The following is a 27009-nucleotide window of genomic DNA, read 5'->3' on the forward strand; positions in this document are numbered from 1 at the left end:
AATACATGTTCTATATCAGGACTTTTGACTACATAACTACCCTGTTAATATTCAGAGGAAGTGCTCTGGGTCAAGGAGCTTTCAGCCAGTTGACCCCTGGGTCGTATGAAATTGAACTGAGAGGTGGCATATGGCAATGAATAAGCTCTAATGATTTAGATGGTATCTATTACACACCCAGGAGAAAGGTAATCTTTCAGGGTAATCTTAAAACAGAGAAAAAGCAGAATACCACCTCTCAAAATAAATATACCTGTTTCTGTGCAGAGAAAATGAGCACATTACTTAAAAAACAAGAACCTGCCTATGTTCTTTTTTAAAAAGCCAAATTGTAGTTTAAAAAAACAGATGGCTTTATCACAATATTAACGTTTTTGTTTATAATTGTTAGAAATTAGACTTTTTTTTTTTAGCAGACTTCACTTTTTTAGTGCCATCTTGTTTTTATCTCCACTTACATCTAGCAGGGATTTGAGCCGTCACAGAAGCCTTGTTACCATGGGGATTAGCCAGCCATTTGGTTTAGTTTTGCTGCAAATGTGTCTTTTGTGTAGTCATCTAAGACACTTGCTGATGCGTAGCATAGCTTTGAATTTCCTTCAGATGCCCTGTAAACTTCAGGCTTATGTACTGCAACAAACACCATTCCCTTAAAGAACACTTTCAAAAGCAATTTCCTTTCTTGACTACTGCATGCAAACATAGTAATTGTACTTGGGTCACTCCCAGTCCCATCTGAACACAATTTATTCTCACAGTTTATCAAGTATGAAAAGAACAATGCTAGGGTTTGAAACTAGGTTAACTAGGCCAAATCCTAACCATTTTGTTCCACAAAAAAATAGTTTGTTAAGTCCGATAATGTTAGTTACTATATGTTTTTTTTTACATTTCCTTTTTAAATTAGTATTAAGGGATTGTTTTTTTTCCCAATTAAAGCAACACTGAAAAGACATTTTCAATGCTTTCTACTATCTGGTTTAAGCATTAGATAAACTAATGGGTGTAATTCAGAAAATTCTGCATTGATGTATAGGCACTCATATAAGGTAATTAACTGTTCTTTTCAGAATTCTTTGCTCATCCTAAAATATTAATTCCATGTGTGCAATTCCAGAGAGTGATTGGGAACTTCTTGCATTAATAGATGTGGCTATTTCACTGTTGTTAAACTTAATCTTTTGTTTCTAATTTATAAATGAATTTAAACAATGCATTTATTATGAACTAAGCCACAGTATGCTAAGACCCTTAAACACTTAGAAAACTTGAAATAGCACAAATAAAGATGCCGCACCTGGGAATTATGTTTTCATATTGAAAATCAAATTCTGATTAATTCTAATGAGCTTGGTTCAATCAATGCAAGATCTGGAAAAAGAGCAAATCCCAGTGACTGATAGTAACATAGTTTTGATTAGCTACAGGTTAGTTTCTTTTCACAATGATCGTTTTTGCACTGTACACTGAGGAGAGCATATTCCAAAATGGCAGACTGAAAAGGGTTTATAGCAAAGTGAATTTGAATATTCTTTCCCCGTTATTGTGTTGTCACAGAGCATCTGAAAAAAGATGGTCAAGATCACTAAGCAGTAAGATAACTGCAGAGCAGCAGAGTTAATCGGTTAAAAACATTTCTACTTCCCCACAAATCTAAATATGTTTTAAAGTAGTACATTTGGTTAGTGTTTCCAAGTGATTGCTGAATATAATAAAGCTGTCAAAAACACATTTTTAACACAGTCTCAAGTTTAAACAATTGAGGACTGTGAAATTTAATGTTTTTGTTATTTTAAATGCCTAACGTTAAATTTGTGAGTAAATATTTTTTGCAAGACTTGAAGTTTAGCATGCCTTGATAAGTATTTTTGCCACTATTTCAAGTATGTTGCTTTTTCTTTATTCAGATTGGCTATATTTAGCAAACCTTGAACCATGACTTTAAAGTTATTGCTTTACTGTTTCCCTGAGGAAATTATAGTCACATATCCAGAAAACGGCCTGTTTGTGATATCTATGTTAATATGCCAGATGTGTTCATACAGTATGCGTGCCTTGTAACATGTAAAATATGTTACATCTGTTGCTTACTCTCAGTATATGTAGAGCAAGCCAATAAAAAATAACTATTACACCAAGTTATTTATGCAGAAGATCATGAATATTTGATTTTTCTGCGGCATGAAACTACTTACGAAATAACTCAATCAGCACATGGCTACTGTTTTTAACTCTGCAGCTGTACTATTTTCGTTCCTTGTCATGTTTTTGTTTAAATTTGGGGTCTGGTTAAAGTAGGGTAGAGGGGATATAACTGCACACATTATGTGTGTTATACTTTAGTAAAAATAACATCTCTTTGGGATTATCCTTTTTTTAAAACACACTAAGTGCAGAAAAAGAGAACTTGACATTTGCCATTAGATCCTGACAACTAAGCAACTTTTCATTTACAAAAAAGACATTAACATGTTTCTTGAGCTATTGCACTTGGGTGCCATCTCAAATGTTTTGCTAAAAATGAATGAATAAAATCAATCATAGGCAGATGTATCTTTAAGAGTCACTGGTTGCTAATTAGTACAGCCAAGTGATTGATTTTAAAGTTGATTACTAGAATGCTTAGTGAAATGGAACCCTCAAATGAGATACTTTAATAAATTAAAAAAGTAAACGTCTGTAATAAAGTTCTAAGTGAGGATTATTGATCCTGAATTTTGAAATAAACTTTCCAAAATACTGCTGACTTTATGTTCAAAGAGTCATGCCACATAATCGTTTTTTTTTTGTTTGAAAATTTGAGAGTATTACGTATATACAAAGGTTTCTCGGATCTCATTTTGTTACTAGTTTCCTGCGTACTTACAGTGTGATCTGCAACTGGATAGCTGCACACATAGACCCATAGATTTGTTCATGCTCCAAGGTACAAAAACAGACTTATGCTTTTAATAAGTACTATAATCAACAAAGGTGTTGCTACAGCCAATACTTTGTTCATTTTAGTGACTAGTAAAACAGTAATGTTAAACAAAATTCATTCTCCAACAGCTTCAAAGATTCTTGAATGATTAAAGGCTGTTTTGTATTAAGCGGCAAATTGTAAAAAAAAGGCAGTGGCAGCTGGTTCTTGCTAAATTATTTCATGTTCTCTTTCCTCAAAAATAAAATGTTACAGGCTTAGTTTTGCAATGTCATTTATATTTGTTCAGAAGCAGGCCTATTTAACAATTTGAATTTATTACTATAGAGTACACAGGAAATTATGGGACATGCACTCTGTAAGTAAACTGTGTAAAAAAGGAAGGTCAATATACAGCCTACAAAAGCATACAAATCAGGAAAAAAATCTGTGTATGTTTTCAGAAAACTAACATTAAGAAATTCTTGGGGAAAAATAGGCATTCATGGAAGATCAAGTTAAATAAACATTATGGTGTAACATGTTTAAAAGGATATAGTGATTTCAGGGATATAAGCACATATACTAAAAAAATCAGATAGCTTTTTCAACAGTTCTGCGTGTCAAGAGTCCTGTTTTTCCAAGTGTTTGAATCTAAGCGCAACAATGGATAGCAGCCTAATCCCTACCAGATACAGAGAGAGACAGAGACTGAATATCGCATTTCAGTAGTCTCAGTTTCGCCATTGTTAAAACGTTGACAGATTTTTTTATTTTTTGAAGAAGTGTGAGTTCTCTTCACATTGAACATTTTAGGTATGGTGGTCGTACTGTCTGCAGTCTTGAAAACTATTTCTAAAAGCAATCTGTGGTAATGTAACATCATTTAAAGTAAAATTCAAAACACCTATCCGTATTTAATTTTTAATTCCATATTGGATTATATCATAATATTATTTATTTTGTCCGAAAATTATTATACTAAAACAGACTGATTTGATTTATGTAGAACACGTGTCTTGTCTTTTTTAGGATGCTTTCCTGCCTTCTTTTCTGTGCTTTTCTAAAATATCTGCAGAAATTCTGAAAACATGGCTGCACAAGTGATTATCCTCCCCTCGAAGTCAGGCTGTCAGACAGTTAAATGTGCTGTAAGATCTAGGGAACACTTAAACCAACTTTATTCCACTTGTAATTAAATGGTAATTATTACTGCACATTCCCCACAGTGATGAACCTGTTAATAGTGTCCAAAATAAAATACAAAAGGCTCCACTTCCGAGATCTATTATTAGCAACCGGAGTGTTCAGTGTCAGATAGTTCACAGTCTCACTGGTTTATTTGCTGAGCATGCAGGCAACCAGAGTAAAACTGCTTGTAATTAAAATAATGTGACATTCTCTGCTTTTCTCATCTGGCATTACAGAAAAGAAAATGAGGTTTCCATACTTGAGAAGTGAATCATTTCCTGGAATGTCTCCACTCAAAGCGTTATGCCATACCATACACAAATAATAATACTAACAATAATAATTATAATTGGTATATTCTACTCTGAATTGAACATCGTTTTAATTAGGATTCTTATTCAATAGGCATTCGTTATATTTTAGAAAGCTAAATTTTGTTTGATCTTTTTTAAAGCAGTGCCTTCCCACAAGGACCTCCAAACTATGCTAATGGCTGCACATGTTTTCTTCCTACATGGACACACAGCATAGCTTTAGCATTTCATTATTCCAATGAAAAACAAATTCCTATATCTGCTGTTACTTATCCTTCTGTAATGAATGAAATCAGATGATTGGTTGCAGTCTTTCCTCTACTATTGTAATGAAATCTGCCTTTTCAGTGGGTCTTAAGGACTAATGCGCATAAAGACACAGACAGTAGGAGATTGGAGACTTAGGGTGTGTAACACAAGCAGGCAATGTATGAGGGGGGTAGTGCAATACACAGAAAGATCACCTACACACATTCCACACCTACGGCAACAAGGAAGGCCATCCATCCCTTTTATCTCCACTATGGGAGTGGCGACACCAGAGAAGAGAGCCTCTCTCTCCTGTGAGAGATCACCCATTTGTTAAAGGCCCATCAGCCCACTGGGGACCCATCCACTCATGTGCTGCATGATCACAACTCCATAGCTGCATGATCACACTCCATGTGTGCTGACAGCAGAGTGGAGTGGCCACGCCCACCCACCCTGCACTGCTTCAGACACACACCGAGAGGAGAGGAAACAGGGAGAACAAACACAGGCAGTGAACTATGTGCAAAAAGCAGTGAAACGACAAAGACTGTTTTTATGTATTCTGGGCTCCATATCCGTTACACAGCTCCTGCCTGACATGCAATCAGCCCCAGCTGCCCTGCTCCCCAGAGCATCTCGCAGACATGGAGCTTAGTCTTTTCTTTCTTTCCTTCTTCTCTCCTGCTGCTGGGTGGGGAGTCTCTCAGTGGGGAGACCAGTGGACCTAATTCCCGAATGGCTTTCTGTCAGAGCCCTTGTTTGAAGCCAGAATGTTCCTGCTGGGCCCACAAACAAAGTTCTGTCCAAGTCCAAAGTTCACTGTGAGCCCCGATGGGCCAGTCAGCCTTCAGGAGACCAGGTGGAGGCAGGAGACCGTCTGTTCACTTGTTCACTTGCACGCGTTTAGTTTCCTCCAAACCCTCTGGACTCCCTGGCTCTCCTTCAGCAGCCTTGAAGACCTGCATGCCTTCTCCAGCCAGGGTGCTGTACCTGGCTTACCACTCATGCACCAGTAGTGAAACTTTGCATCCTTGCACCCCCCCTTCACCCAAGGTTTGTGATCTGAGCTCAACGTGTGGCTCTTGTCACCCCCAAGCTCAAGCTCAACCCCACCCTCCAGCTGAGACTCGGTGCTACGTGTCCTGTTGTTGCTCCACCCCGATGACTTTGGCCACTCTTCTCGGGCTGTCAGAGCTGGAGACGCAGGTTGCTAGGTACTGCACCCCAACAGCACATGCTGCCAGCTCCCTTCCAGACGTTGCCACCTCAGGGCCCAGCCCACCTGTTCTCCAAAGCGGTCTCCGCGATCTCCTTGCACGCTTGCCTCCCCTGGACAAGTCATCCACCAAACAAATCGGGCTCCAGGGAGTTCTCACATACCTTAGCCTGCCCATGCTCAAGTCCTGCCTCTCTGCTCACCGTTCCTGGGTCATGACTCCCTTTGGGGCGTAGGATTGGGGTCCTTACTGGATCTGCCTAGCCCGACCTCTCCGGCTGCTGGGGCCTCTCCTTAATGTCTCAGAGTAGGGCACCGGCATTCTCCAGCCTTTCCAGCACGGTTCCTTGAAACCTGACTCGTTGGTTTTCCCTTCCCATCGACTTTAATAAACACACCCTGCCTTCATGTTTTGTTCAGGTCCAGGATTGTTGTGTGTTCTCTTCAGCCTCACACGTGAATTCCTTGTACCCTTTCCTGTCTGCATGGAACCTGTGGCATCGCTGGAAGATAAGGAAATAATAAAACTGGCCTTCGATCATGATATGTAGATGTGTCGAAATACGGGGTAGAGGCTATCCTCTACTGATTTAGCGTCAGGCAGCCAATTACCGATTTAAACATGAATGTCATTTGTAATATCGAATCGTTAGCAACCCTATGCAATATAAGTGTAAGGTTGCCGCTTTATTTATAATGGCAATACTTGAATTGTAATGTATTATTTGATCTAATGTGCATCACTCTATTAATAAAGGGAGTATTTGAATTATAATATATTATAAGATGTTACATATATTTTTGTATAAACACAATATATGCACAATACAGAAAGAAAGCACTAACATGCCCCCCCTCCCATTGTATCTCCCCTATGGGGGCTTGCTCACAAGCCATTGGTCTACAACAGTGGAGGAGGGGCTCCCTTCACCTGTCCTTTTCCTGCCATAGATGCTCCATGACCTCTGTGTGACATCACGCTTGCCCACCCACCAGCCCTTGGTGCTCCTGACTCTGCGAGTGATGTGGAAATGGGAAGGACAAATGCAGGCAGTGAACCGTGTGCTTATAAAGCAGTGGGACAGGTTAGCTTTACCCTAATCATGATGTGTTGTCGCAGTAGTAATCCTGCTCAGTGCGAGAGGATCCGCAGGTTCAGACGCATGGTGTCTGTGCTTGGATGGAAAGCCAATCTTGCAAAGCTCCCATTTGTAGGATGAGGCCTGAACGCTACCTACTGTACGGTAAATTAGAATCCCCTCGAAAAGTGGAGCAACATACAGTATCTTACTTCCCCTCTAAAATTCAGTAGTAAATATGTTAATAAATAAGTATGGTCGCCGAAATGTTCTTTATTCATTGTAAAAAGCATAATGAAAACAAAAAACAACCCAATGACACACACTGCAGAAGTTCTCATTTAAACGGCCCTGCCCAGTTACTTTTTTGTGGGTCTTAATGTAAATGACTTCTGCAGTGTTTAACAATGATTTATCACTCCGTTAATGTGTTTATAGTTGCCAAACTGTGCTTCTTACTGAAACTGGGATGTAAATCAATCAGACTTAAAAGAAAGTAAATTTATGTACGATATGCATTAAATTTTAATTGCACAATTATTTAATCAAGTTTTTCTTCTTTAAAATATACCATATGGGTCCCATTAAATCTAAACCGCTTATTTTAAGGAACTCCCTAACAGTATCTTGACTTGCAAACATTTCTACCTACAGAAAGTTAAAACATGGATTTTTTGTCATCTACACCAATAAATCCAGTGTTTCAGTATTAGGCTGTATATACAGTGAGGAGAAGGAACAGTATTGCTCTGTAGCTGGGCAGCTTTATTTATATTGTAATCAATGTACACTTGTATAATTATGCTTGATTTTTTTTTTAAATAAAGCATTAATTTGAATCAGGCAACCACGAATATATTTAGCAATAAATTGGAAGGTTCAAAGGTCATTATGTAAAGTAGAAAGAGACGTTGTATCTGTCAAACTAGTGCAGAAAACAATCCGCGAATCCTCCTTATAATCAAGTGTTTCCTTTATAATTATACCACTTCAGCCCTTTCATAAATTTATGCTCCTCAAAGCGAGGCCTTCTGTTAGTTAAAATTATTTCAAACAAGTATTTAGCAGCATTTAAGGTCACTCATCTGTACTTAAGGACATTACAAACAAATGCTATAGCTGTAGCTGTCTGCTATAATTGGGTTTTCCTAGAAATGTTCTGTCAAGAAAATGGCAGTTTTGTTTTGTGGACTGAAAACCGTTCTTAACTTGCAGTTCTGCAGCTAATACATTCATGATCTGTTGTTCATGTTTGTCTTCAACATTAAGAGAAGTGGGAGCTGTGCAATGGTTCTAGATTCGTTTGTGAAGAGTAAATGTTTTTAGCGCTTTGGAGTCGATAAGAAAAAAGACTGAAAAGCCATATTGTTTCTGAGAGAAAAGCTTTTAATTTATCTAAGTTACTGCTGAGGTGCTCCAGCAGATATGGTTTTTTTTTTAAGGTGGACCGAAACGCTGAATTCCCGCATTTTGCTGGCATCTCTGCCGAAAGTTCCATTTGTCGCAGTAGGAGGGCCTGGAGCTGTCACTACACGTCACTTCTGGACATGCAGGGAAAATTAGGATTAAAGTGGAGTTTTCCACTTCAACTTTTCAGTCCTGACAAAGGTTAAAGTAACAGGGCAGCAGGGAACAATCTGCTTGTATTTGTGTTACAGAGGAAACAAACTCACAGTTTTCTTTCGCGTCCAGGCTGGTGTGCCGAGAAGTTCCTTCAGTTTTTCCCACTGGCTAATCCTCACAGATGGTCTGAAGCCACAGCAGCTCGCAAAGAAGCATCTGCCGAAATCTTTTCATCACCAGTACTGACACTGAATGGAGAGCGAAACAAATTCTCCTAAAAACTGTTAGGGGCTATAATAGCTTACGCTTAGTTTGAATGGGCAGCAACATTCTGTCCTTGACAATCTGCTTTCAATGGAATCAACGAGCATTATCAGCAGTGACAGCCAAGAATCAAAAGAATTTTTTTGAATAAAAGCTTTGGTCAACACACTGGAAAAAAAATATTTAAGCTATAGTAAAGCTTGCATCATTTAAAGGCCACACAAAGATAATGCTTACACTCACATTCCTTTGTAATTAAGACTTCTTTCTTACTGCACGTTTCATCTGACCACAAGGGAACTGTTAATAAGCAAGAGGGCGATTTTTAAGGATCTACAGTATGAGTCAACCAGCAGGCTTACATTTTCAGTCCACCATTTAATCTGGACTAGGCGTGATGTGGTCCTATAGTAGATGTCACTTGACATGTTAAAATACACTTCTTTACCATTTATTAAAGTAACAATTGCTAGGTTGCAAAGAAAGTTCACTGTAGTATAGAGATGTGACACTGTTATACTATGTATAATATGGTAATGTTAGTTTATGCACCCTGAGAAAAATATATTTTACTGCCTTTTGGGCCCTTTCCATAAAATCATTATTCCCCATGTTTCATTATCATACTGTTTGATTTGGAAAAGAGTAAAAAGAGTCCAAATGTCACAAAATCAAATAAAGGAAACTGAAATAAGACAAATTGCTTTAACTTCATGTAATTGCAAAAGGCAGGTGTAAATTTAATTCTGTAGTAAATCTGATATGAGTACAGCCTTCTGTCCTGGGGAAAAAATCCATCTGAAAATCCAGTCTCATTCAGTTTGCACTGTTAACTCAAAACCTATTCAGTTCTGCTGTTAACTCTCCGATGTTGTTGTGCTCGGTCTTCTTTGTGGGTCAGTTTCTCTCAGTTTAACCTTGTCTTGGTATTAATGATAGGGCATTACATCTGCCTGCATGAGGTGCCTGTAGGAAAAGTGCTCTGAAGTGGTCAGTAAATAATGCATTAAGGTTTGTCTACTGAAGAATAATAAAGACAGCAGGTTTGTCTACTGAAGAATAATAAAGACACCAGCTGCAAACCAGGTTACACAAAGCCAAGCCAAGCGGAGTAAGAGAGATATACTGTAGGGCTGGGTTGTTGATGTTGGACAGTAAGATTGGACAGGGCACAGTTAGATTGCTTCATATGAGTGCAGAGAAGGATTTGGTGGCTTGTGGTGCTGCTAAAAGAGAAGACCTGCTCCATAGTCTTTCTACAATCCCATGATAAGCTTCCATTTCATATAGTATGATTCAGTACGATTAAACCTGACAGACAAGTGTAAATATTTATCATTACTTTTAATCTTGAGAGTGAACTAAACAGCTTTGCTCCCTCAGAACTCAAGCATGCTTATGTACTGAATATCTCCATAAAGTATTGCACTTAAGTTTATACTCTTCACTGTATGAGTGAAAGATAGAATACAGCAACAAAAGAACAACATTTTTCTTTGAAAGATAACATAATTGAGAGCTATAAGTGTTATAGTTATATATGTTATTAATGGGAATTTTACTGTGTGGAAAATCTTTAATTTGCCCTTTTTTAAAATCACAGCACAAATAAAGCATATAAGCACCCCATCCAGGTGACGTTAGAATGAAGAGCTATTTACACAAAGGAAGGTTTATCTGCATTATTTCCCCATCTGCTGACCAGACTCAGCACACAAGAATTCCTCTGTTACCTTTTGAAAGTCCAACACAAATCACTGTAAACTAACAAAAACGCATGGCAATAATTCTATAATTGTCTTTTATTTCAGATTGCTTTGTTTTACCTCTGATAATAAATGTATGTTATGTATGAATGATACAGAAGCAGCTCAGCAGACTTCAACAAGGCTCATCAGTGGGGCATAGCTAACTTTGACCTGTGAAACAAGTAACACTTGACAGTGTTCTGGTGTAATTTGAGAACAAAAATGTAATATTCAGGTATGTTTTGGTATGATACTAAAAGATCTCAAGCAAATTGTTGAGAAGTACATTTTGTCCTCTTAGTATTCGTAATGTACAAAATACAGCAAATCCTTATACCTGAAGATGGCCGAAACGTTGTGTTTTCTTTCTTCTCTTTTCAGCAGGGAATAAACCTATTCCTTGTTCCTTTGCAGCTTACGCATGCTGACGCAGCTCCCCACCTGAACTACTGTACTTTAAAGTATATATAGCCTAGTTAGTATATTTTCATTTCATAGTCCTATACCCCATGTTGAAAGCAAGAGAAGGTTCAAAGGTTACAAGCGTGCAGTGTTCACCTTGTGGTGACCAAAAGCCTAGATCTGACAGGACTGGCATGCAGACCTGAAACACTGACCCAGCTGGCCAAACAAACGCCCTACTGAGCCTTACTGTCTAGTATCTACCTTCTTGTACTTTTACCTCATATTTATTTTAAATAAGTTGTATTTTACATATATACAAGTAATAAGTAAGTTGCATTTTCATTTTTAAAATACATTTTAAGTTATGGTCAACTTCTTCATTGAATAAGACATGAATGCAGTGCAAAGAGGTCAGGAAACATTAAATGTCTCCCATCATCTCCCCAGAATAAAAATAAATGTCTCACCTGTTTACAAGTCACTTTACGACAATAAAAAAAACTTTATATGTCTGCTAAATAAATACAAGATCTAAATAGGATCTTGATTGATATAAATTATTACAAAAGCAATGTTTGGTAAATACTGCTCGGCAAAAGCAAACAACTTGAAGTTATGAGCAACTTGTGCCTGATATATTGGCTGTGTTATAACCATGTGCTTTATTTTACTGGACAGATCTTTACAATAAAGATAATTAATATGCTTTCTAAAGGATTTAGCAGAAAGACATAATAATATTATGAGTACTGGAAGGATCTACAGTATGTTTACTGTTATGTTGTGAATTCTGCTATTTTCTTTCTGTAGCAGATCCAAGTCAGATGTTAATGGAAATAACATCATTTTTATGTCACAGTGGCACTGTGCCATTGTTTGAAACAATAACAAACATTTTTTTTGGAACCTTAATTGATTCGGGATGGATGTGATGCCTGAGAGATTTATGTGGGACTGTGCCAAATGTCACTGGCTGAGGGGTGCCGATTGGTGGAGAACCAGATCAAGCTATTTTTTTATCCTTTTTTTACATAACAGTTGACCACCTCAGTGCATAGAATTCTTTCAATAATTACTCTCTTATGGAAGTTAAAGCAGTCTGTATTTGGAAATCTGGAGGTTTACAGCAGAGTGTTTCCAGTTGCTATTATAAGCAAAATACATGCTTGTCCTTAAAGGAAATAAATTATGAAATAGCAATTAATGCAGTTGTACATATATGTGGATGAAAACTGTTTCCTTTTCAGCGAGAGGACCTCAGTGATCAGTATTATTAAAGACATTTGCATGCATAGAAATAATCCAGTGGAACAATAGGTTTATTCCATGCTGAAAAGAGAAGAAAGAAAATGAAACGTGTTTTCTTTCTTCTCTTTTCAGCATGGAATAAACCTATTACTTGTTCCTTTGCAGCCTACGCATGCTGACGCAGCTCCCCACCTGAACTATATAATGCAATGAGCTGCTGAAAACATTTTTCATAGTCTGTCCTGATACAATTCATTCACTGGTTATTTTAACTACCACTTGGTAGGAAGTACAAGGGAGTTTAATAAACATGGAAGAAAAAATTGTCAATTAACTACAGTTAGACCAAGCTAAACCAAAATTGGTAAATTAAGTTGGAGGCACGGTGAAATACCTATGTTTTATTCCATCTAGATGACCCATAAAATGCTGCCATTACACCAAAAGGACACATGAAACATTTGTAAAAATTCTAATACTAGTAATCTACATTGTCATTCCATCTATTAATTCCCTGCAGTTCTTAAAGCAGATGAGGGAGCTCTCATTTAATGCCTTAAAGTCAAAATTAAATGTCATAACCTCTCTTAATCCTAAATGTACAAGTGTCTCGTGTCATTCTGATTACAGTTAGCCCTATTGCTACTAATAAAAAAAAACTATTCAGTTCCTTTGTAATCAATACATTGTTCAATACATTTTCCCATTAAGTCCAAATAAACGGGGGAGAAAATTAATTAAGCAAACACTTGGTATATTTTAAATCGGTAGAACAAATTTAAAAGAGTTTTTTTTTCTCCTAAAACGTTACGCGAAAGTGAAGTGTTATGGGGATCTTCGTTTTAAATGCGCGGAATTAAAAACGCCTTTGAAACAGTAATGCGCGTTTCTGGCTTTTATTTTTTAACCTTTCCCATTTTAATGTGCTCTTTAATAGCCAGCTGCACAGTAACCCAGCTGCAGTGCATGTCACTATGCTGGTATCCATCATTTAGGCTAGTATCCTATCATCCAGGGTGGCCAGGAATGCCAGTCATTTCCAGGAATTCTTCTGTATCCATGATGGGCAACAGCAGTCAGCCATCACTCGTATGAAAAAAGAAGCACATTCAGCCAAGCCGCTTTAATTAGGAAAAACAGTAAAACAAACAAATACTTTAATTTTAATAACCCCATATTTTAAAGGAGCAGTTCTGAAATAACAGACCTTCTCATTAACTCAGAATTTATTGGATGAAAAACAAAACAAAATTAAATTCTTTGCCGGTGTATTTTAGAAGTGCTGTTTCATGAAACGTGGTGATTTGTACTGCTTGATAAATAGCATGGTAATAGCTGAATCCCTTGAAAGTGTGTTTCTGTTAAATGTTAAATGGACCTTCAAGGGTAATCTCCAGTTATGAGAAAGTTATGCAGATAGCTAAAGCCTTCGTGTTTCGTAGCTGCTGAAGAATTTTGTCATGCGACAAATTTATTACACTAGCATGAAACCGAAGACTTTTTTTTTTGTAAATGAAACTAAAGCTTGGCTCTCCCATTTAGCTGAAAAAAAAAATCAAATCCAATATGAATAAAATAAAAGCGGTGTTTGTTGAGAAATGAAGACTGCCGGTTCATTATTTTGCGGGGTTTTTTTTTGGTTGCTCTGCTGCGGAAGAGCATGTCAAGAACGTTCAGTATTTAAATATTAAAAATCACCATAGTTTGGTGGCTTTTGTTCAAATTCATAGCATGAGAGGACCAGGATTAGAAAAAAAAATGTCAAAGTTTTACGCTGTTTCTAAAAAGACCGATTTTTTTTTAAATTATAGTGTGAAACAGCGGGACTCAAGACGAGTTGGACCTTTTTTGTGATTCGAGCTCCACCTAGTGGTTCGAAAAGTAGACTTGAGTCGTACTGAAAAGCAGCTGTATTTGTGGCGTTTTTAATGCTCTTGTAGTATAGTATAGTTATTCCTCACTTGAGGAGTTTATTGTTCACACGATGGAATTGAGCTGGGCTCTACATTACAACTCGTGGTTAAATAACTTTGAGAACCTTGTCATGCCTTTTCAAATAAAATATCATTTCAAAAGCAATCTGCATTTTTCTTCAAAAAGAAGAGTGTTGTCTATCCAAAGGGTGACTACAAAGAAACTGGATACTTCTGTTCCACTGGGCTCAGTAAGCTTTTGGTTTTTACTTGCTGACATTAACTTAGGATGTAACAAAACGCAGAAGGTGGCAAACTTTTCAATTTGAATGTTTGGATGCTGTTTTTTTTCCCCTAGTGTACCATCTGGGGTGATTACAGGAAAACATGAAATGCTATATAGTTTGAGACGTTTATAGTTGTGACCTTTTTCGAGGAATAGAGCCATTGTTTAAAACAGGCATATGCCTCAAGAATTTACAAAATGTTGAAATAAAAAGGAAACAACTAACAAACTCTTAAAATATGCTTTTCTAAAACACAGTATTCCTTATGGATTCCAGGTGTAAAAACTTTTATGTTCAAAGAAATATCGCAAACAGGCATTCTTTCCTGAGAGCTAATGGCAAAATCATTTTTATCAATTAAGTTATGTTTATTTGGAGTTTTATTATGAAATGTGCCATATCCAGAGTTTACCGATTCGAGAAATCTGATACCCCATTCATTAACTATTATTATACTTTATATTTAGAATGACCGTGGGAACTCTCCTGGTTGTTCTTGGAATCATCCACTTCAAGAAAAAGTAAAATTTGTGATTACAGCATCTCTAGGACAGTAAAGCAATCAATCTTAAAAATCAGATGAAATCTGATAATTGATAAGGTTCGGAAGAATGTATCCCACTTGTGCTTAATATCTGGCTTTAATGACTTTGGAGATGAGGATGCACAACGTGGTTGCAGTTCTACAATCATAGAGGATTTATAGCACTACAACAAACATTTACTTGTATGCGTTTTCTTTTAAGATTAATTTATATTTGTATTATATCCCCAGCAATCACACTATGCTAATATTGCATTAACAGTAGGTTAATTCAGTAGAGCATAAAGGCTATCATTTCAAGAGACATTTGAATTCGCCCTGAAACAGTGCAATTGTAAAACTGTAGCCTCTCCGTACTCCAAATGTAGCTCCCTGTGAACATGAAACTGAGGGTGAATTATGTACAGTTTGTCTTTTGAGCTAGTCCTGGTAGTCCTTGCATAGTTGAAAGATAGCTGTAAAGCACTGTGTGAATTGTCACATGGTTTGTTGTGCCTGTGTTGGGAATCCAAGTGTAAGTCAGTTAGGGAAATGAATTAGCAAATTATCCATGGAAATAAGCTTCACAGGTGGCAAAGACTGGTTTTGCTCTTAAGCGGCGCCCCCTGTGCACAATCATTGGCTTCCATCACCAGTTCGCAAGATGCTCTTAGCTGGTCTCTGCACAGTTCCTGCATGGAGCTTACTGTCATCACTGAAGCCCCAGTCCTGGGGTGCTCTCTTCACACAGGCTTAATCTCAAGCCGATATTCCTGCTCTCACATGTTTTTGGGACTCTGGCCTGGTATGGGAAACTAAGGGCTGATGTTGAAAAACAGGTCTTTCCCACCTGTAAAATATATTTCCTGACTGGGTTATAATACACATACTATTCTGCACTGAGCGTTTCCATTTCTCTAGGATCTAGTAGAAGAGGTGTGTACAGTATTTTCTTTTAACTGGGCAGGGGTATATTGTTTTTTGACAGTGAGGGAAGACAGTTAGGTACAGTATCTTACACTGCTACAATACAGCGGATAAATTTAATGAATTGAACATATAAAAATAAACCACAACAAAGCAACACACATTTTGTACAAAAAACCTGAAATAGTTCAATTGTTAAAATTTGATCTGTGTGTATTTAAATTCTGAGGAGCTGATACAAGATTTCCATTGGTAACTAAAACACTGCAATAGATACCCGCAGTAAACCTTGTTAGAAATGTACATTTTACCGAAATAAAAGGCATGATGGCAGGGTTATACCACATAGCTGCTTAATAATAATAACAACAATAATTATAACAATAACAATAATCATAATTATAATAACATGTCGTAAGTGAACATTTCTAACTGTGGCCCTGTAAAATAACTGGCAGGGCCTTAAAAACAAAACAAAAATAACATAAAGAAGAGTGTATTTCGGTCCTAAAACCAATTTCCGAGTGCCTGAGAAAAATAAACAAGGCCTCAGACCTCCGTTATTGTAGTTAATGTTACAGATTCCTAAAAGAAGACTTTCACAGGCTGATAAAATATTTAAAAACAAAGCTCTTAAGAAATGTACAAATATAAAAAGCTACAAACATTAATAAATTACATCACGGACACAGAAAACACTTCACAAGGTGCTAGTAAAATAATTTTGAATCCCATCAGGTTACGAGAACTTGAACAAGAAGCTGGTTGTAAAAACAGATTTTTTTTCTTCAAAAGCTTCATCTCTTGTCATCAGTGAATATGTACACTTGTTTTTTTTTGTGTGTAAGGCCATACTAAGTTTCATGTTTTGTTTTTCAGGCAACACCTCAATCTAAAAAACAAAACTAAAAAAAAAATATTCCTAAAGTGTAGCTAACAAATTGAAAAAGTAAAGACTATATATATAGATTTTGTTATTAAATAGCAAAAAACTTGTAAAAATGTAGAATGAAGTATCAATAAGAAAAGAAAACTTTTGTTACAAAAAGTAGTAATTTAAAAAGCTATTTACAAGCTACATTCTACATACTGCAATGCAATAAAAATGCATATTTAAATCTATACTTTTGGTGTTGCCTGAGAAACAACTTTTGAATTAGAAAGTATCCCTGTTTAGCACTAAAAGCCAAAGGCTGCAGAATGAGGCTTGTCAGTAAAACTATGTCCCAGTGAAAAACTTACAAGCATCTAGTGTTTTCATAGTGAGAAATATTTTCTGGAAATTCTCATACTGTCAGCATTTATAAAAAATATGCAAATCTGCTCTTTCTTAACACCCATTCTAAGGGTGACTTACCTGTAATACTGATATCAAAAAGCATGTAACAGTCCCTCATCAAGGGAAACGTGTAACATCAACACTATAAATGAGTATGAAATACAGACACAGCTGACATCTATTAAAATTGTACATTATTAAAAACATAATTCACTTCTTTGCTTTAGTATTAAAGCATCACACCACAGTCCTTTTTTAACATTTCTATCAAGCGCCACATTGCTATTTAATAACTGCTCATGGCACATCAATTAAACCACACAACTGTGAGACTGGGGTAGGCTTTTTTTTTCCTGCTGTCAGTTTTATTTTTGTGCAAATTCATAAGTGGTTGTGTTAGGTTACTGTTGATGTTTTTCTTTTTCCTGTTCTTTTTGCTTCTGCGAGAGAGATGATAAAGATGCCCAATTGTCAAGTCTCGTTTTAAATAGTCACAACAACTACTGCTGTGATTTTCCTTTAAAGGAAACCTACACTGGAACCTACATCCTATGTTTTGGGGGCTCTATGTAGTTTTACGAACAATATTTACTGTAGAATTACAGGTTCTTCATGATTGTATTTGAAATATGCTAATATAAAATATTATATTTACAGAACAAAAGATATTTGGCTTTATGAGTCATATTAATTCTAGAAATGACATGAGTGTTAATTAAAAGCCTACTGTACCATGTTTTTTTACAAAGGTCTCCATGGTATTATTTCTTCTCGGTTACCAATTATATATATATATTTTTACTTGTTCATCATTAATGGCTCCATGACTCAAGAGGTACCCTTTACTGTGCAGAAAGTTTCTTAACCTCTACTGAGCTGTTTTAGCCTGAGTACCATGGTCATCATGATCATGACGAATAATTTCATCCTAATCTTATCTAAAGGGCCACCCTATACTGACACTGACACTTGTGAACTGAACAGTTCTCTCTTTTACAAACTGCCAAAGCGTCTCAATTTCCTCCCCTTAGTGCTTTATAGTCATCTAAATAAGTGCATTTGTAGTCTCATAAGTACATCTTAAATATATATAACAATATGTTCTCAGTGACAGTGCTTTGTAAAAAAGAAATAATTATCGTTTTAATGCTTTCAAGTTGAATAACGTAGGAGGAGAGGATGATTCTGCAGTAATTGCTTGTGTGTGTGTGGGGGGGGCATTCATTACCAATTTAAACATCCCCATTCCCAACACCAAACTATATTTTCTAAGACACTGTAAGAGGATGAAAAGCCAAGAGTGTGTGAATTCCAGAAACCACCAATATTTTTTTTTTAACAAACATGCGACAATATGAACGCAAGGGATACTTTCTAGATCTTGGAATGATCTGCAATGCTGGATAGCAATCCTTGGTAGACTGACAAGTTCAGTAAAATGAGACGCACATCGTTTTCTTAAAAAATATTTATAGCACATATCCTGTACACTTTAATATCTGAAAGTTATAAAGTATATGTAGAGGCAAAAACCTATCTGATCTATATTTTTCTTAGAAACTGAAAATAAAAATGAAACCTGTTCTATTCCTCATATGTTTCAGGTTGCTGTTGAAGTCTGTAATCAGTGAATAGGAACGGTGTCAGGATTAGGTCAATATGCCTGGTATACCATGAATTAGTCCCAGCCTTGAGCTGTAGAAGCTACAGAAGAAGTTTTCCATTCCGATGAATCTTTAAAATCTTTCCAAGTCTCTGTTTGGCAGTAGCCATGCCTTTCTTTAGCCGTTTGGCTGTAAATAAAACAAACAAACATTTTTAATTGTAAATAATAACAGCAAGGTCATCGCTGTGTCCAGTTAATGCTGAATTTATGAACTGACATCAGGCACACTGTTACTATTACTAAGAAACTAAAGAGCTAAAATTCATGGCATATTTTGAAAATAACGCCACTTTGAAAATAAAATGAGTCATTTTTGTGCAATACGTTTTCTTTATATGCACATATGATAAGTTGTATTGGTTATATATATTTTTGAGTAATTTCCTTTATAAATGTACAAACTGTAAAAAAAAAGTACTTATTGACAGAGCATCCCATACACCAATAAATCTTATCCATTAAAAAACGTTTTATGTTCAGTATTGATTGGTGTTTGATTATCAGACTATGGTTGGGCCCTAGGCAATGGGCTTGTATAGTTCTTGTACAATTTAAAGTCTTATTTTTTCTATATCTTATTTCAACAGCATTTTAACTGTTTTAATATGCAGTGTTTTGCGAAGGATGTTTACTTTGAAATGCATTATAAAATAATGCAAAATGACACACCCCTCCTTTGTGAAGGATGCTTTCCTTAAAGGCGCTATATACAATAGCCTGGCCGCTGTTACCTTTGGCTGAGGCGTTGTTCTGAGATGAAGTAGAGGGCCGCCTCTGTGTGAGGAATACTCCTGGGGCCATTGGCTGGGGGCCTCCTGGAGTCTTGGCTGTCCCAGCTGTGTACTCGTGATCTGCCAGGCTGCTGGGGTGGGAGTCCAACTTCTGCTCCGGTGAGCTGCTGTCCTGAGAAATTTTACTTGAATCATCTGATAAAGGCTTCTTTTTAGTGCTCTTCTTCTTCTTGGTCTTCTGTTGTTCCTGTAAGACATTGGGAGAAGACGGGACATCTTTGTTCAATTTGTGGTCTTACACATACAGTACGTCAGGGTGGTCATGTCATGATACAGCAGGGGTTTTTCTAAAATAAGGAGTTGCCAATAATTTTTGATTACCAGGAACCGATGTATGAGTCTTGCTTGTTGATAGGTGTAGGTATTTTTACCACTCTAGTATGTAGTATGCGTCTTCCCTACTCTAGCATGTAGTGTGTGTTTTTACATATACTAATTCAGTTAAGTGCTAAGACTGCTTCTTAATTAAAAATCTGAAATATCTACAGTATAAAGTAAAATTAATTTCCACCCTGAAGAGTTTCAGCGAGACGCTGGTTTGGACTGGAAGGCCTCTCTGTCCACTAGTTCAAGCACTGTGCTCGAGGACAGAAGAGCTCTCCACAAGCAAGTACGTTTAAAAGGAAAGTGACACTGGACGTGATGTGAGGAGGGGAGGCGGGGGTAAGCGCTGGCCGGAGGGATGGCGTCAGAGAGCCAGCTGCAGAGCTTACTTGCTGGGAGAGTTTGGCGGCTGCAGCCGCCAGCCCGGTTTCTATGGAAGCCACTCGTGTCCCCTCGCGAACCGGCCTGTCCTGCCTCGGCACTGAAGGCCCAACTCGCGCTGCGCGGTGACCAAAAAACAAAAACAAAAACAAAAAAAAAACTAAATTAAAAACCACTCGGCGATAAACCTCCAGTGAAAACCAAAGAGACATGGGAAAACAAAGAATCTAACCCAAGAGCAAACTGGCTAGGGTTAACGTGACAAGGTTTGAACTGTCGACTGTCGCTCGGCTCGTCGGCCTACCTGTTGGGCTGTAGGGAGTGTCATCGGAACTTTTCCTTTTCTTCGATCTGGATTTAAAAACGGGGTTATCTTCATCGGACTCCAGCGACGGGTAAACTAGAATGGAGAGAAAATGTTTCGTTAAGTTATCTTGCGTCCCTTGACAATTTTGGATCATCAATTTATGGAGACAGGCTAATTTATTCTGCACTTAAATATATATATCATTTTGTAACAGCATAATTATAACATCTTATCTACCACACTGTATAACAGATACCTTTGGTCTTGTTTCACTCCAGATTAAGATCTAAAGAAGATTCCCATGATATGTTTGATCTAAAATGCATTACTTGTACAACTGAAATAAAACTGAACAATCTCCTGTAATTTCAAAATGTATAATAAATGTTAACAATGTCAAGGATATTACTTTATTGAGAAATGTAGTGTTGTTCTACTACACCTGACTGGATTTGCCATTTTCTTTGTTTCCAGGAACTTGGAATGTGTTATGGTATGGCACAAAATGCCAAACTATCAGATCAACCAATAATAATAATAATAATAATAATAATAATAATAATAATAATAATAATAATGATAATTTCATCTAGTTTTAATGTACCATATACAGTATACCGGCACACTGTTTTCATTTTATTAGACTACATTATTACCCTTAGGCTTCCTGGTGTTTAAAGAAAATATGCATTTAATTTGTATTTGGTTTCCTTTTATTAAAATAGTAGATATTTTTACAGCAACAGCACAACTCTGAGCCACTGAGCCCAGCATCTGCTAGACAGCTGCTCAGCAGTCCAGTGCTGCCTTTCTTCACTGGACTGCTTTTGAACAAAACCATTTACGTGCACACATTTTCCTATAATTAAATTATCAAGATTAAAAATGATCTGTTTACAAAAATCAAGGGTTCTTTACGCTAGTGCAATTTCTCTTGGTGAGAATTTGAAATGGAAATGATCTTTACGTTAATGACTAATTAGTGCTTGAGATCAAAAAGCATTTGAAACAACAATCTGCACTTGCATTAATGAAATATTAACAAGCTGAGGGTCAGTTTTGCTATTTTTGGACTTCACTCGCTGAGAGAAGATTGCAGGAGTCTACCAGAAAGAGGCCTTTTGGAAAGACACTAAAGTCAATTGCATAAGACTTTGGAAAGAACCTACAGCTTGTAAATACAAACATATTCATCTGGTTCCCAAAGAGGAATTGCTAAGATTAAAAAAATCTTTCAGTTCTATCCATCATACAGTGTTGTAACCCCGTGTTAAACAAACTAAGTGCCAACTGTTTCTAATAAAACCACCAGAAAAACTGACACAACATCAAATATAGCATATCTGCACAGGAGTTGACTGACTTGATAAACCCCTGAACATGATACTGTAGGCAGAGTGAAAAGCCTCATTCTCTGTCCAGTAACACTTCAAAAAGAATGTGATTACCATCTACCTGTACATTTCAAATCAGTTTTGGAGTATTATTAACACTGAGCCCTGTGGACAGCTGTTTTAGAACAGCACAGATTATTGTTGTTAAGCTCTTGTTAATTTCAGGAAATGAAATGGACTCTACAAGCAGCAAAATGGTGACCGAAGATCCGTGTGACCGTGTGCCAGTCAGTCATGGGCTTGGATTGAAGTTCTGCACGACTCGAAACAGGCAGCACGCACCTTTGCTTTGCAGCAAGTGCTATTAAAAAAACCCTAAGGGGAAGCAGAACCCGAAATCCAAAAGCCTGAAGAGCTGTCCCGCTCACCATAATCGGAGTCCTTGAAGCATGCTCCAAGGTTATCCTGCTCGTCGTCAAACATTTCCACACTGTCCACACTGCTGCTCTTCATGGTCTTCTTCATCGGACGCTTGGTGGGACGCTTGTTGCCCGTCTTCTTGGAGGACTGCGCGGAGTGGGAGTTGTTCTTGGACTGGTTGTTGGTCCAGGAAGATTGTAGGCAGGAGTCTGAAGACTGGAGGTTGGCCATTGACAGCATGCCCTGAATGGCTTCCTGTGTGCTGGGGGATGCAGGTGGCTGACTGTAAGTACGTCAATAGAAAATACACACACACACACACACATTACTTCAAGCTAATGCTGCACAGGTGGTGAAACTGCGCGATTATTGGTACAGTAGGTGTTCAAAATTCACCATGATAGCGGGCAAAAACCACCTGGTCTATAACAATAAGACTAGGGAGAGGAGGCTTCTAATAAAACTTAAACTTACTCTCCACTGCCAAGATAAAATATGGAAGCTAAAATGTTTGAAGTTTTAGTTGATTAATTTTTTTTTATTTTTTGGGAAATACTTTTCCGACACAGTCTTTTAGCGTGATGATGACTGCTCCCGGAACGGTCCTAAAAAATGTTTGATGGTCCAAAAAAAAAAATGATATTGGAAGGCTCCATGGGAAAAGTATTAATTAATTTTGTATTTGTTCTTGATTGAAATGAATGAAGATGACAATGCTGTTTTTCGTGTGTATAAGATAGCTTGCCAATTATGTTTCTCACCTTCCAGAGCTTACATTTGCAAGGGGAACTAAAGCCAAACCATATTTCTTAGGTATGACCAGCTTTTTCCATTACTGAACATTGCAATGCGATAACTTCAAGCTTGTACAGACTGCATCTAGCTTGTGAAAACTTGCAAGAGTAACCGCAAAAATCAGGATTACTGCCTATTAAGTCATTACACAGTGAGCTGAAACAAAGAGAAAACAGCTTATTCAATGTGGTTATAATTGAGTGTGGTCATTTCCACATCCACAATTATCCAGTCATCTATCAGTTTAGAAAGTACTAAAAACAATCATTGAGAAATTAACATATTTTAGTGCTGTTTTTCTTCTGTTCTTCTCTCATTTGCAGCTTTCAACGAAGTGGAAATGGACCATCAAAAACTGACCAAAACACCAAATGGCAAAATGAACAGAGGAACTGCCTGGAGCAGGCCATGACTTTCACAAATAAACTGGAGAAGGGGATCAAACAAACACTGGCTTTGCATGTAAACAGCTAACAGAATTACTACTTTTTCCAGGGGTTGATTTTCAATACACGTGCTAAATATTTCACATTCTAAAAAAAAAAAAATCTGGTTGCAGCATTAGTTTAGACGTGTCCAATTAATAGCTTCCTTACCTACTACCTCCCAATTCAATCTTATGAAAGGTTACTTTGAGTTCAGATCACACACTGTTCCTGTTCTTTTTATGAACCAGCTCTACCGTTACAGCATTTCAGCTTATTCTGAACAGGTCAGACTTTTTTTTTGTTCTAAGCCACACTTTCAAATCTGACCGCTTGTCTTAATGGACTTAATTCCCGATTCAGATTCACACACAACTGAGCAAAAGCAGCCTGACATCCCTACCTGTTGGCACTGTAGTCAATTCCACCCACTTGCTTGCTAGCCTGCAAAAGGTCCAAAATTCCTGCTGCACTACTGCTCTCCTTCTTGACCTTTGAATTACGACATTTGACTTCTGGCTTTACTTCTGTATCTATGTGAAGGGATTCTTCATCTGATGATTCATCACTCTGCAGTACCAAAATGAAAAATAATGAGTAAAATGTAGTTGTATGGATTGTTTTTAATATGTTTCGGATTTGACAAAATAACACAAAAATCTTCAATGTGAACTAGCCAGCAAAGCTCTTCCCCTCTTCTGAGTCCTCTGCATGACCTTGTAAAGACTGAATCAGGAACCTTAACATGGGGACTATTTATTTCCTGTTAGATAAATATTCATCGAATTAAAATCATATGAGGCTTTCCACTAAATAAACTGTTGATAGACTATGCTTGAATGAAAAAAAATGTAACATACCACAGTTAAGAGGCATCTTTGCAATATTTTTACTAACAGAAGAAGAAACAGGGAAATATTCCAAAATATACAATATACAGAATGAGTAACACTGAAAGGAAGGAAGTGATTTTTAGACTCTCTACAGCCAGTAACCTAAAATCACTGACCATCTGAAGAACTCAAGTTAAACCAGCTTCTCACTGGAACTGAGTTTTTACCGCAGCTATTTCCCTCATCAGTTTGTGGCAGCTTTTGGCTGGATACTCAAGAGTCTTTTTTCTTCTTTTCTCCAACGACATTGTGTGTTGTTTTAAGCCCGTCGATGGCTGGGGGAACGAGCACATTCTCCCCATCTATCACAGGGCTGGCTTAAAATGAAGGGTTAGGATAAATGAACTTGGTTGATAATCAGGGAGGCGGGTGGGACATCCAGCCTAATTTAACCCTGGGACGGGCTCTTAAAAAAAGTGGCTTTTAAACCATGCACAAGGAACCTATTAAAAACCTAATGGTAGAGTTAATCCAGTCTTGTCAGTATTTCATTTTCTGCTGCCTATCAGTGTTTTTCAAAGTTAAAAGAACTTTGCAATATATTTCCTAGCAATGATAATGTTTAGTTATGAGTATTAGAAACAATGGCTTAGGGTTCTTTAGCAAAGAGGTTCTGAAAGACACTGGTATGGGACACAATGGGACTGAAGCACAGCTCTTGGCAGCCTGCATTTGAACTCTGCCACTTGATACAACGGAGGTCGAGAACCAAAAACAAGATTTACATACCTTGGGAACTGTAGGTAGAAGCTTTGGTTTTTTAGCCTGTTGACTGGGTTCTTTGACATTTGATATAACTGCAGAGGAAAGTACACAGAAGTTAACAATTGTAAGCTATGCTGTTCATTAACAGATGTGGTATTATTCACAAATGTAGAGAATTCAAAAATAGCTTATTCCAGCAGAAAAAAAATCAATTATTTCCAAAAAACAGGATAAAAATTGGATAAATGAGGATATGGATGTATATGTAGGATATACTGTTAATGATATGTACCGGATGATTTCAATATATCAAAATCCATATTGATGAAAATAAAGGTGAAACTCACATGATAGGTCTCTTTTAGCTACATTCTTTTTTCTTCTGATTGGGAACTCATCGATTTTCAGTTCTCCTTCATCTGAGACATACTCATACTCATCTCTGACTGGTTTGGCTTTATCCTCTTTGAAGTTTTGCAATGATCCAAATACACTTGAATTCATCTGGGGTTTGAGCCCTTTAGAGCTATAAGGAAACCACATTAAAATAAACACTTAACTGATCTGGCCTCCTAAGAAGGCTAAGTCACATAACAAATTTTAAGTACATTTTATAAATAACTCATGGAAAATGTTTCAGGCAACAAAGAATGTCAGAGCAACACACATGATCTCTCGCAGATGTGATCCTGCTTAAAATCTCAAGTTAGCAATACCAAACATCTTTTGTATTAAAAAAAACATCAATGGAAATTATGCACAAACAGAATTTTAATTGACAGAAAATTCAAAGATATACCTTAGCTTTTTATTTGAAAATGAAAAGGCGAATTTATTGTCTTTATTTCCTGATAGTGGGGTCTTTTCCATTTTTTGTTCTTCTTCCATTTTCAACAAAGAATCGGGTTTGCTGTTCTGTTTGAAAAAGAAACAAAGATAATTATGAGCGAACATTGTGCACAAAATAACTAACGGTGGAAATTTTAAAAGGTAACAGCATACAAGACAATTCTTAGATGTGAAAATGTACTTTTAGAGAATAATTCATAACAGCGAGTCCAATCAAGGTGCACTAAAAAACCTGCTGTAAAACTACGTTCAGTGTATTTAACCATGGTTAACCATTGCATTTGGTTTATATGTTTAGTGGTACTGAAAAAATTGTTATAATTCCAAATTTAAAAAATCTATAGATATTTGATGCTTACTATTCACAGCCGCCTTTGTAGTGCAGTTAAATTATGTGCAAAAAGTGAGCACTTTCACATGGTTTTGTGCTAGCATTTTAAGTAACAAAAGAAACAGCAAAATGTTTTTTCTTACAGTGTGAGAGAGGGCAATTTATGTTGCATGTTATATTTTACTCATTTATACTGTGATTCACTATGAAAGGTAAATTTAAAAAAAAAAAACTTGTCTCTGATGACCTTTGTGAATGTTTGACAGAGCTTCTCATCCATCTGCTAACGTTTGAGATTCTGGTAAAAAAACCTTGGACAAGGATACTTGGAGCAACTAAAAACATTCCAGAACACTTTGGCATATAATTTTCCATGAAACTAAATCCTTCTAATGTCTTCCGTTTCTTCAGAAGTATGCTCTCCTACACATTTGTTATTATTCAGTGATAATAACAAAACAACCTTTTTTATATGAGGAGGCATATGTAAATACTTATGTAGAGTGTAGTTAACAGAAAATAGTATAACAGTATTAGGTAAACACTAGCATAACAAGATATTGGCAGATGTGAGGAGTTATGAGCAGAATACTCCTTTGGATTTTATGACAGAGCTACAAATTGAATTCACCGATTTCTCTAATCTGAAAATTGTAAACCCACTGACGTAATTTTTT

The 27009-nt window shown here is 36.9% G+C and overlaps 1 protein-coding gene and 1 long non-coding RNA gene across 3 annotated transcripts in view; one reads left to right on the forward strand and one right to left on the reverse strand.

Moving 5' to 3' along the window:
• The window catches only part of LOC148662126 (uncharacterized), a 55330-nt gene extending 30413 nt beyond the window's left edge, over positions 1 to 24917 (forward strand). The window contains exons 3-4 of the long non-coding RNA XR_015939669.1: positions 22140 to 22619; positions 23453 to 24917. This is a non-coding gene — a long non-coding RNA (uncharacterized LOC148662126). The remainder of the gene's footprint in view (positions 1 to 22139; positions 22620 to 23452) is intronic.
• phf2 (PHD finger protein 2) overlaps positions 15930 to 27009 on the reverse strand; it is a 40085-nt gene continuing 29005 nt past the window's right edge. Inside the window, exons 14-22 of one of the 2 annotated variants that reach the window (XM_088636909.1) lie at positions 25952 to 26067; positions 25500 to 25678; positions 25177 to 25244; positions 23958 to 24124; positions 22343 to 22596; positions 20578 to 20673; positions 20282 to 20391; positions 19509 to 19755; positions 15930 to 18904 (exon numbers count right to left, since the gene is read on the reverse strand). In XM_088636909.1, the coding sequence (XP_088493035.1) occupies positions 18816 to 18904; positions 19509 to 19755; positions 20282 to 20391; positions 20578 to 20673; positions 22343 to 22596; positions 23958 to 24124; positions 25177 to 25244; positions 25500 to 25678; positions 25952 to 26067 (1326 nt within the window). In that variant the 3' untranslated portion in view covers positions 15930 to 18815. Of the gene's footprint in view, positions 18905 to 19508; positions 19756 to 20281; positions 20392 to 20577; positions 20674 to 22342; positions 22618 to 23957; positions 24125 to 25176; positions 25245 to 25499; positions 25679 to 25951; positions 26068 to 27009 lie in introns of both variants that reach the window. The other variant, XM_088636908.1, reaches the window with a different exon arrangement.

The sequence above is a fragment of the Lepisosteus platostomus genome, chromosome 6 (genome assembly GCF_059453375.1).
Source record: "Lepisosteus platostomus isolate fLepPlt1 chromosome 6, fLepPlt1.hap1, whole genome shotgun sequence".
NCBI lineage: Eukaryota > Metazoa > Chordata > Actinopteri > Semionotiformes > Lepisosteidae > Lepisosteus > Lepisosteus platostomus.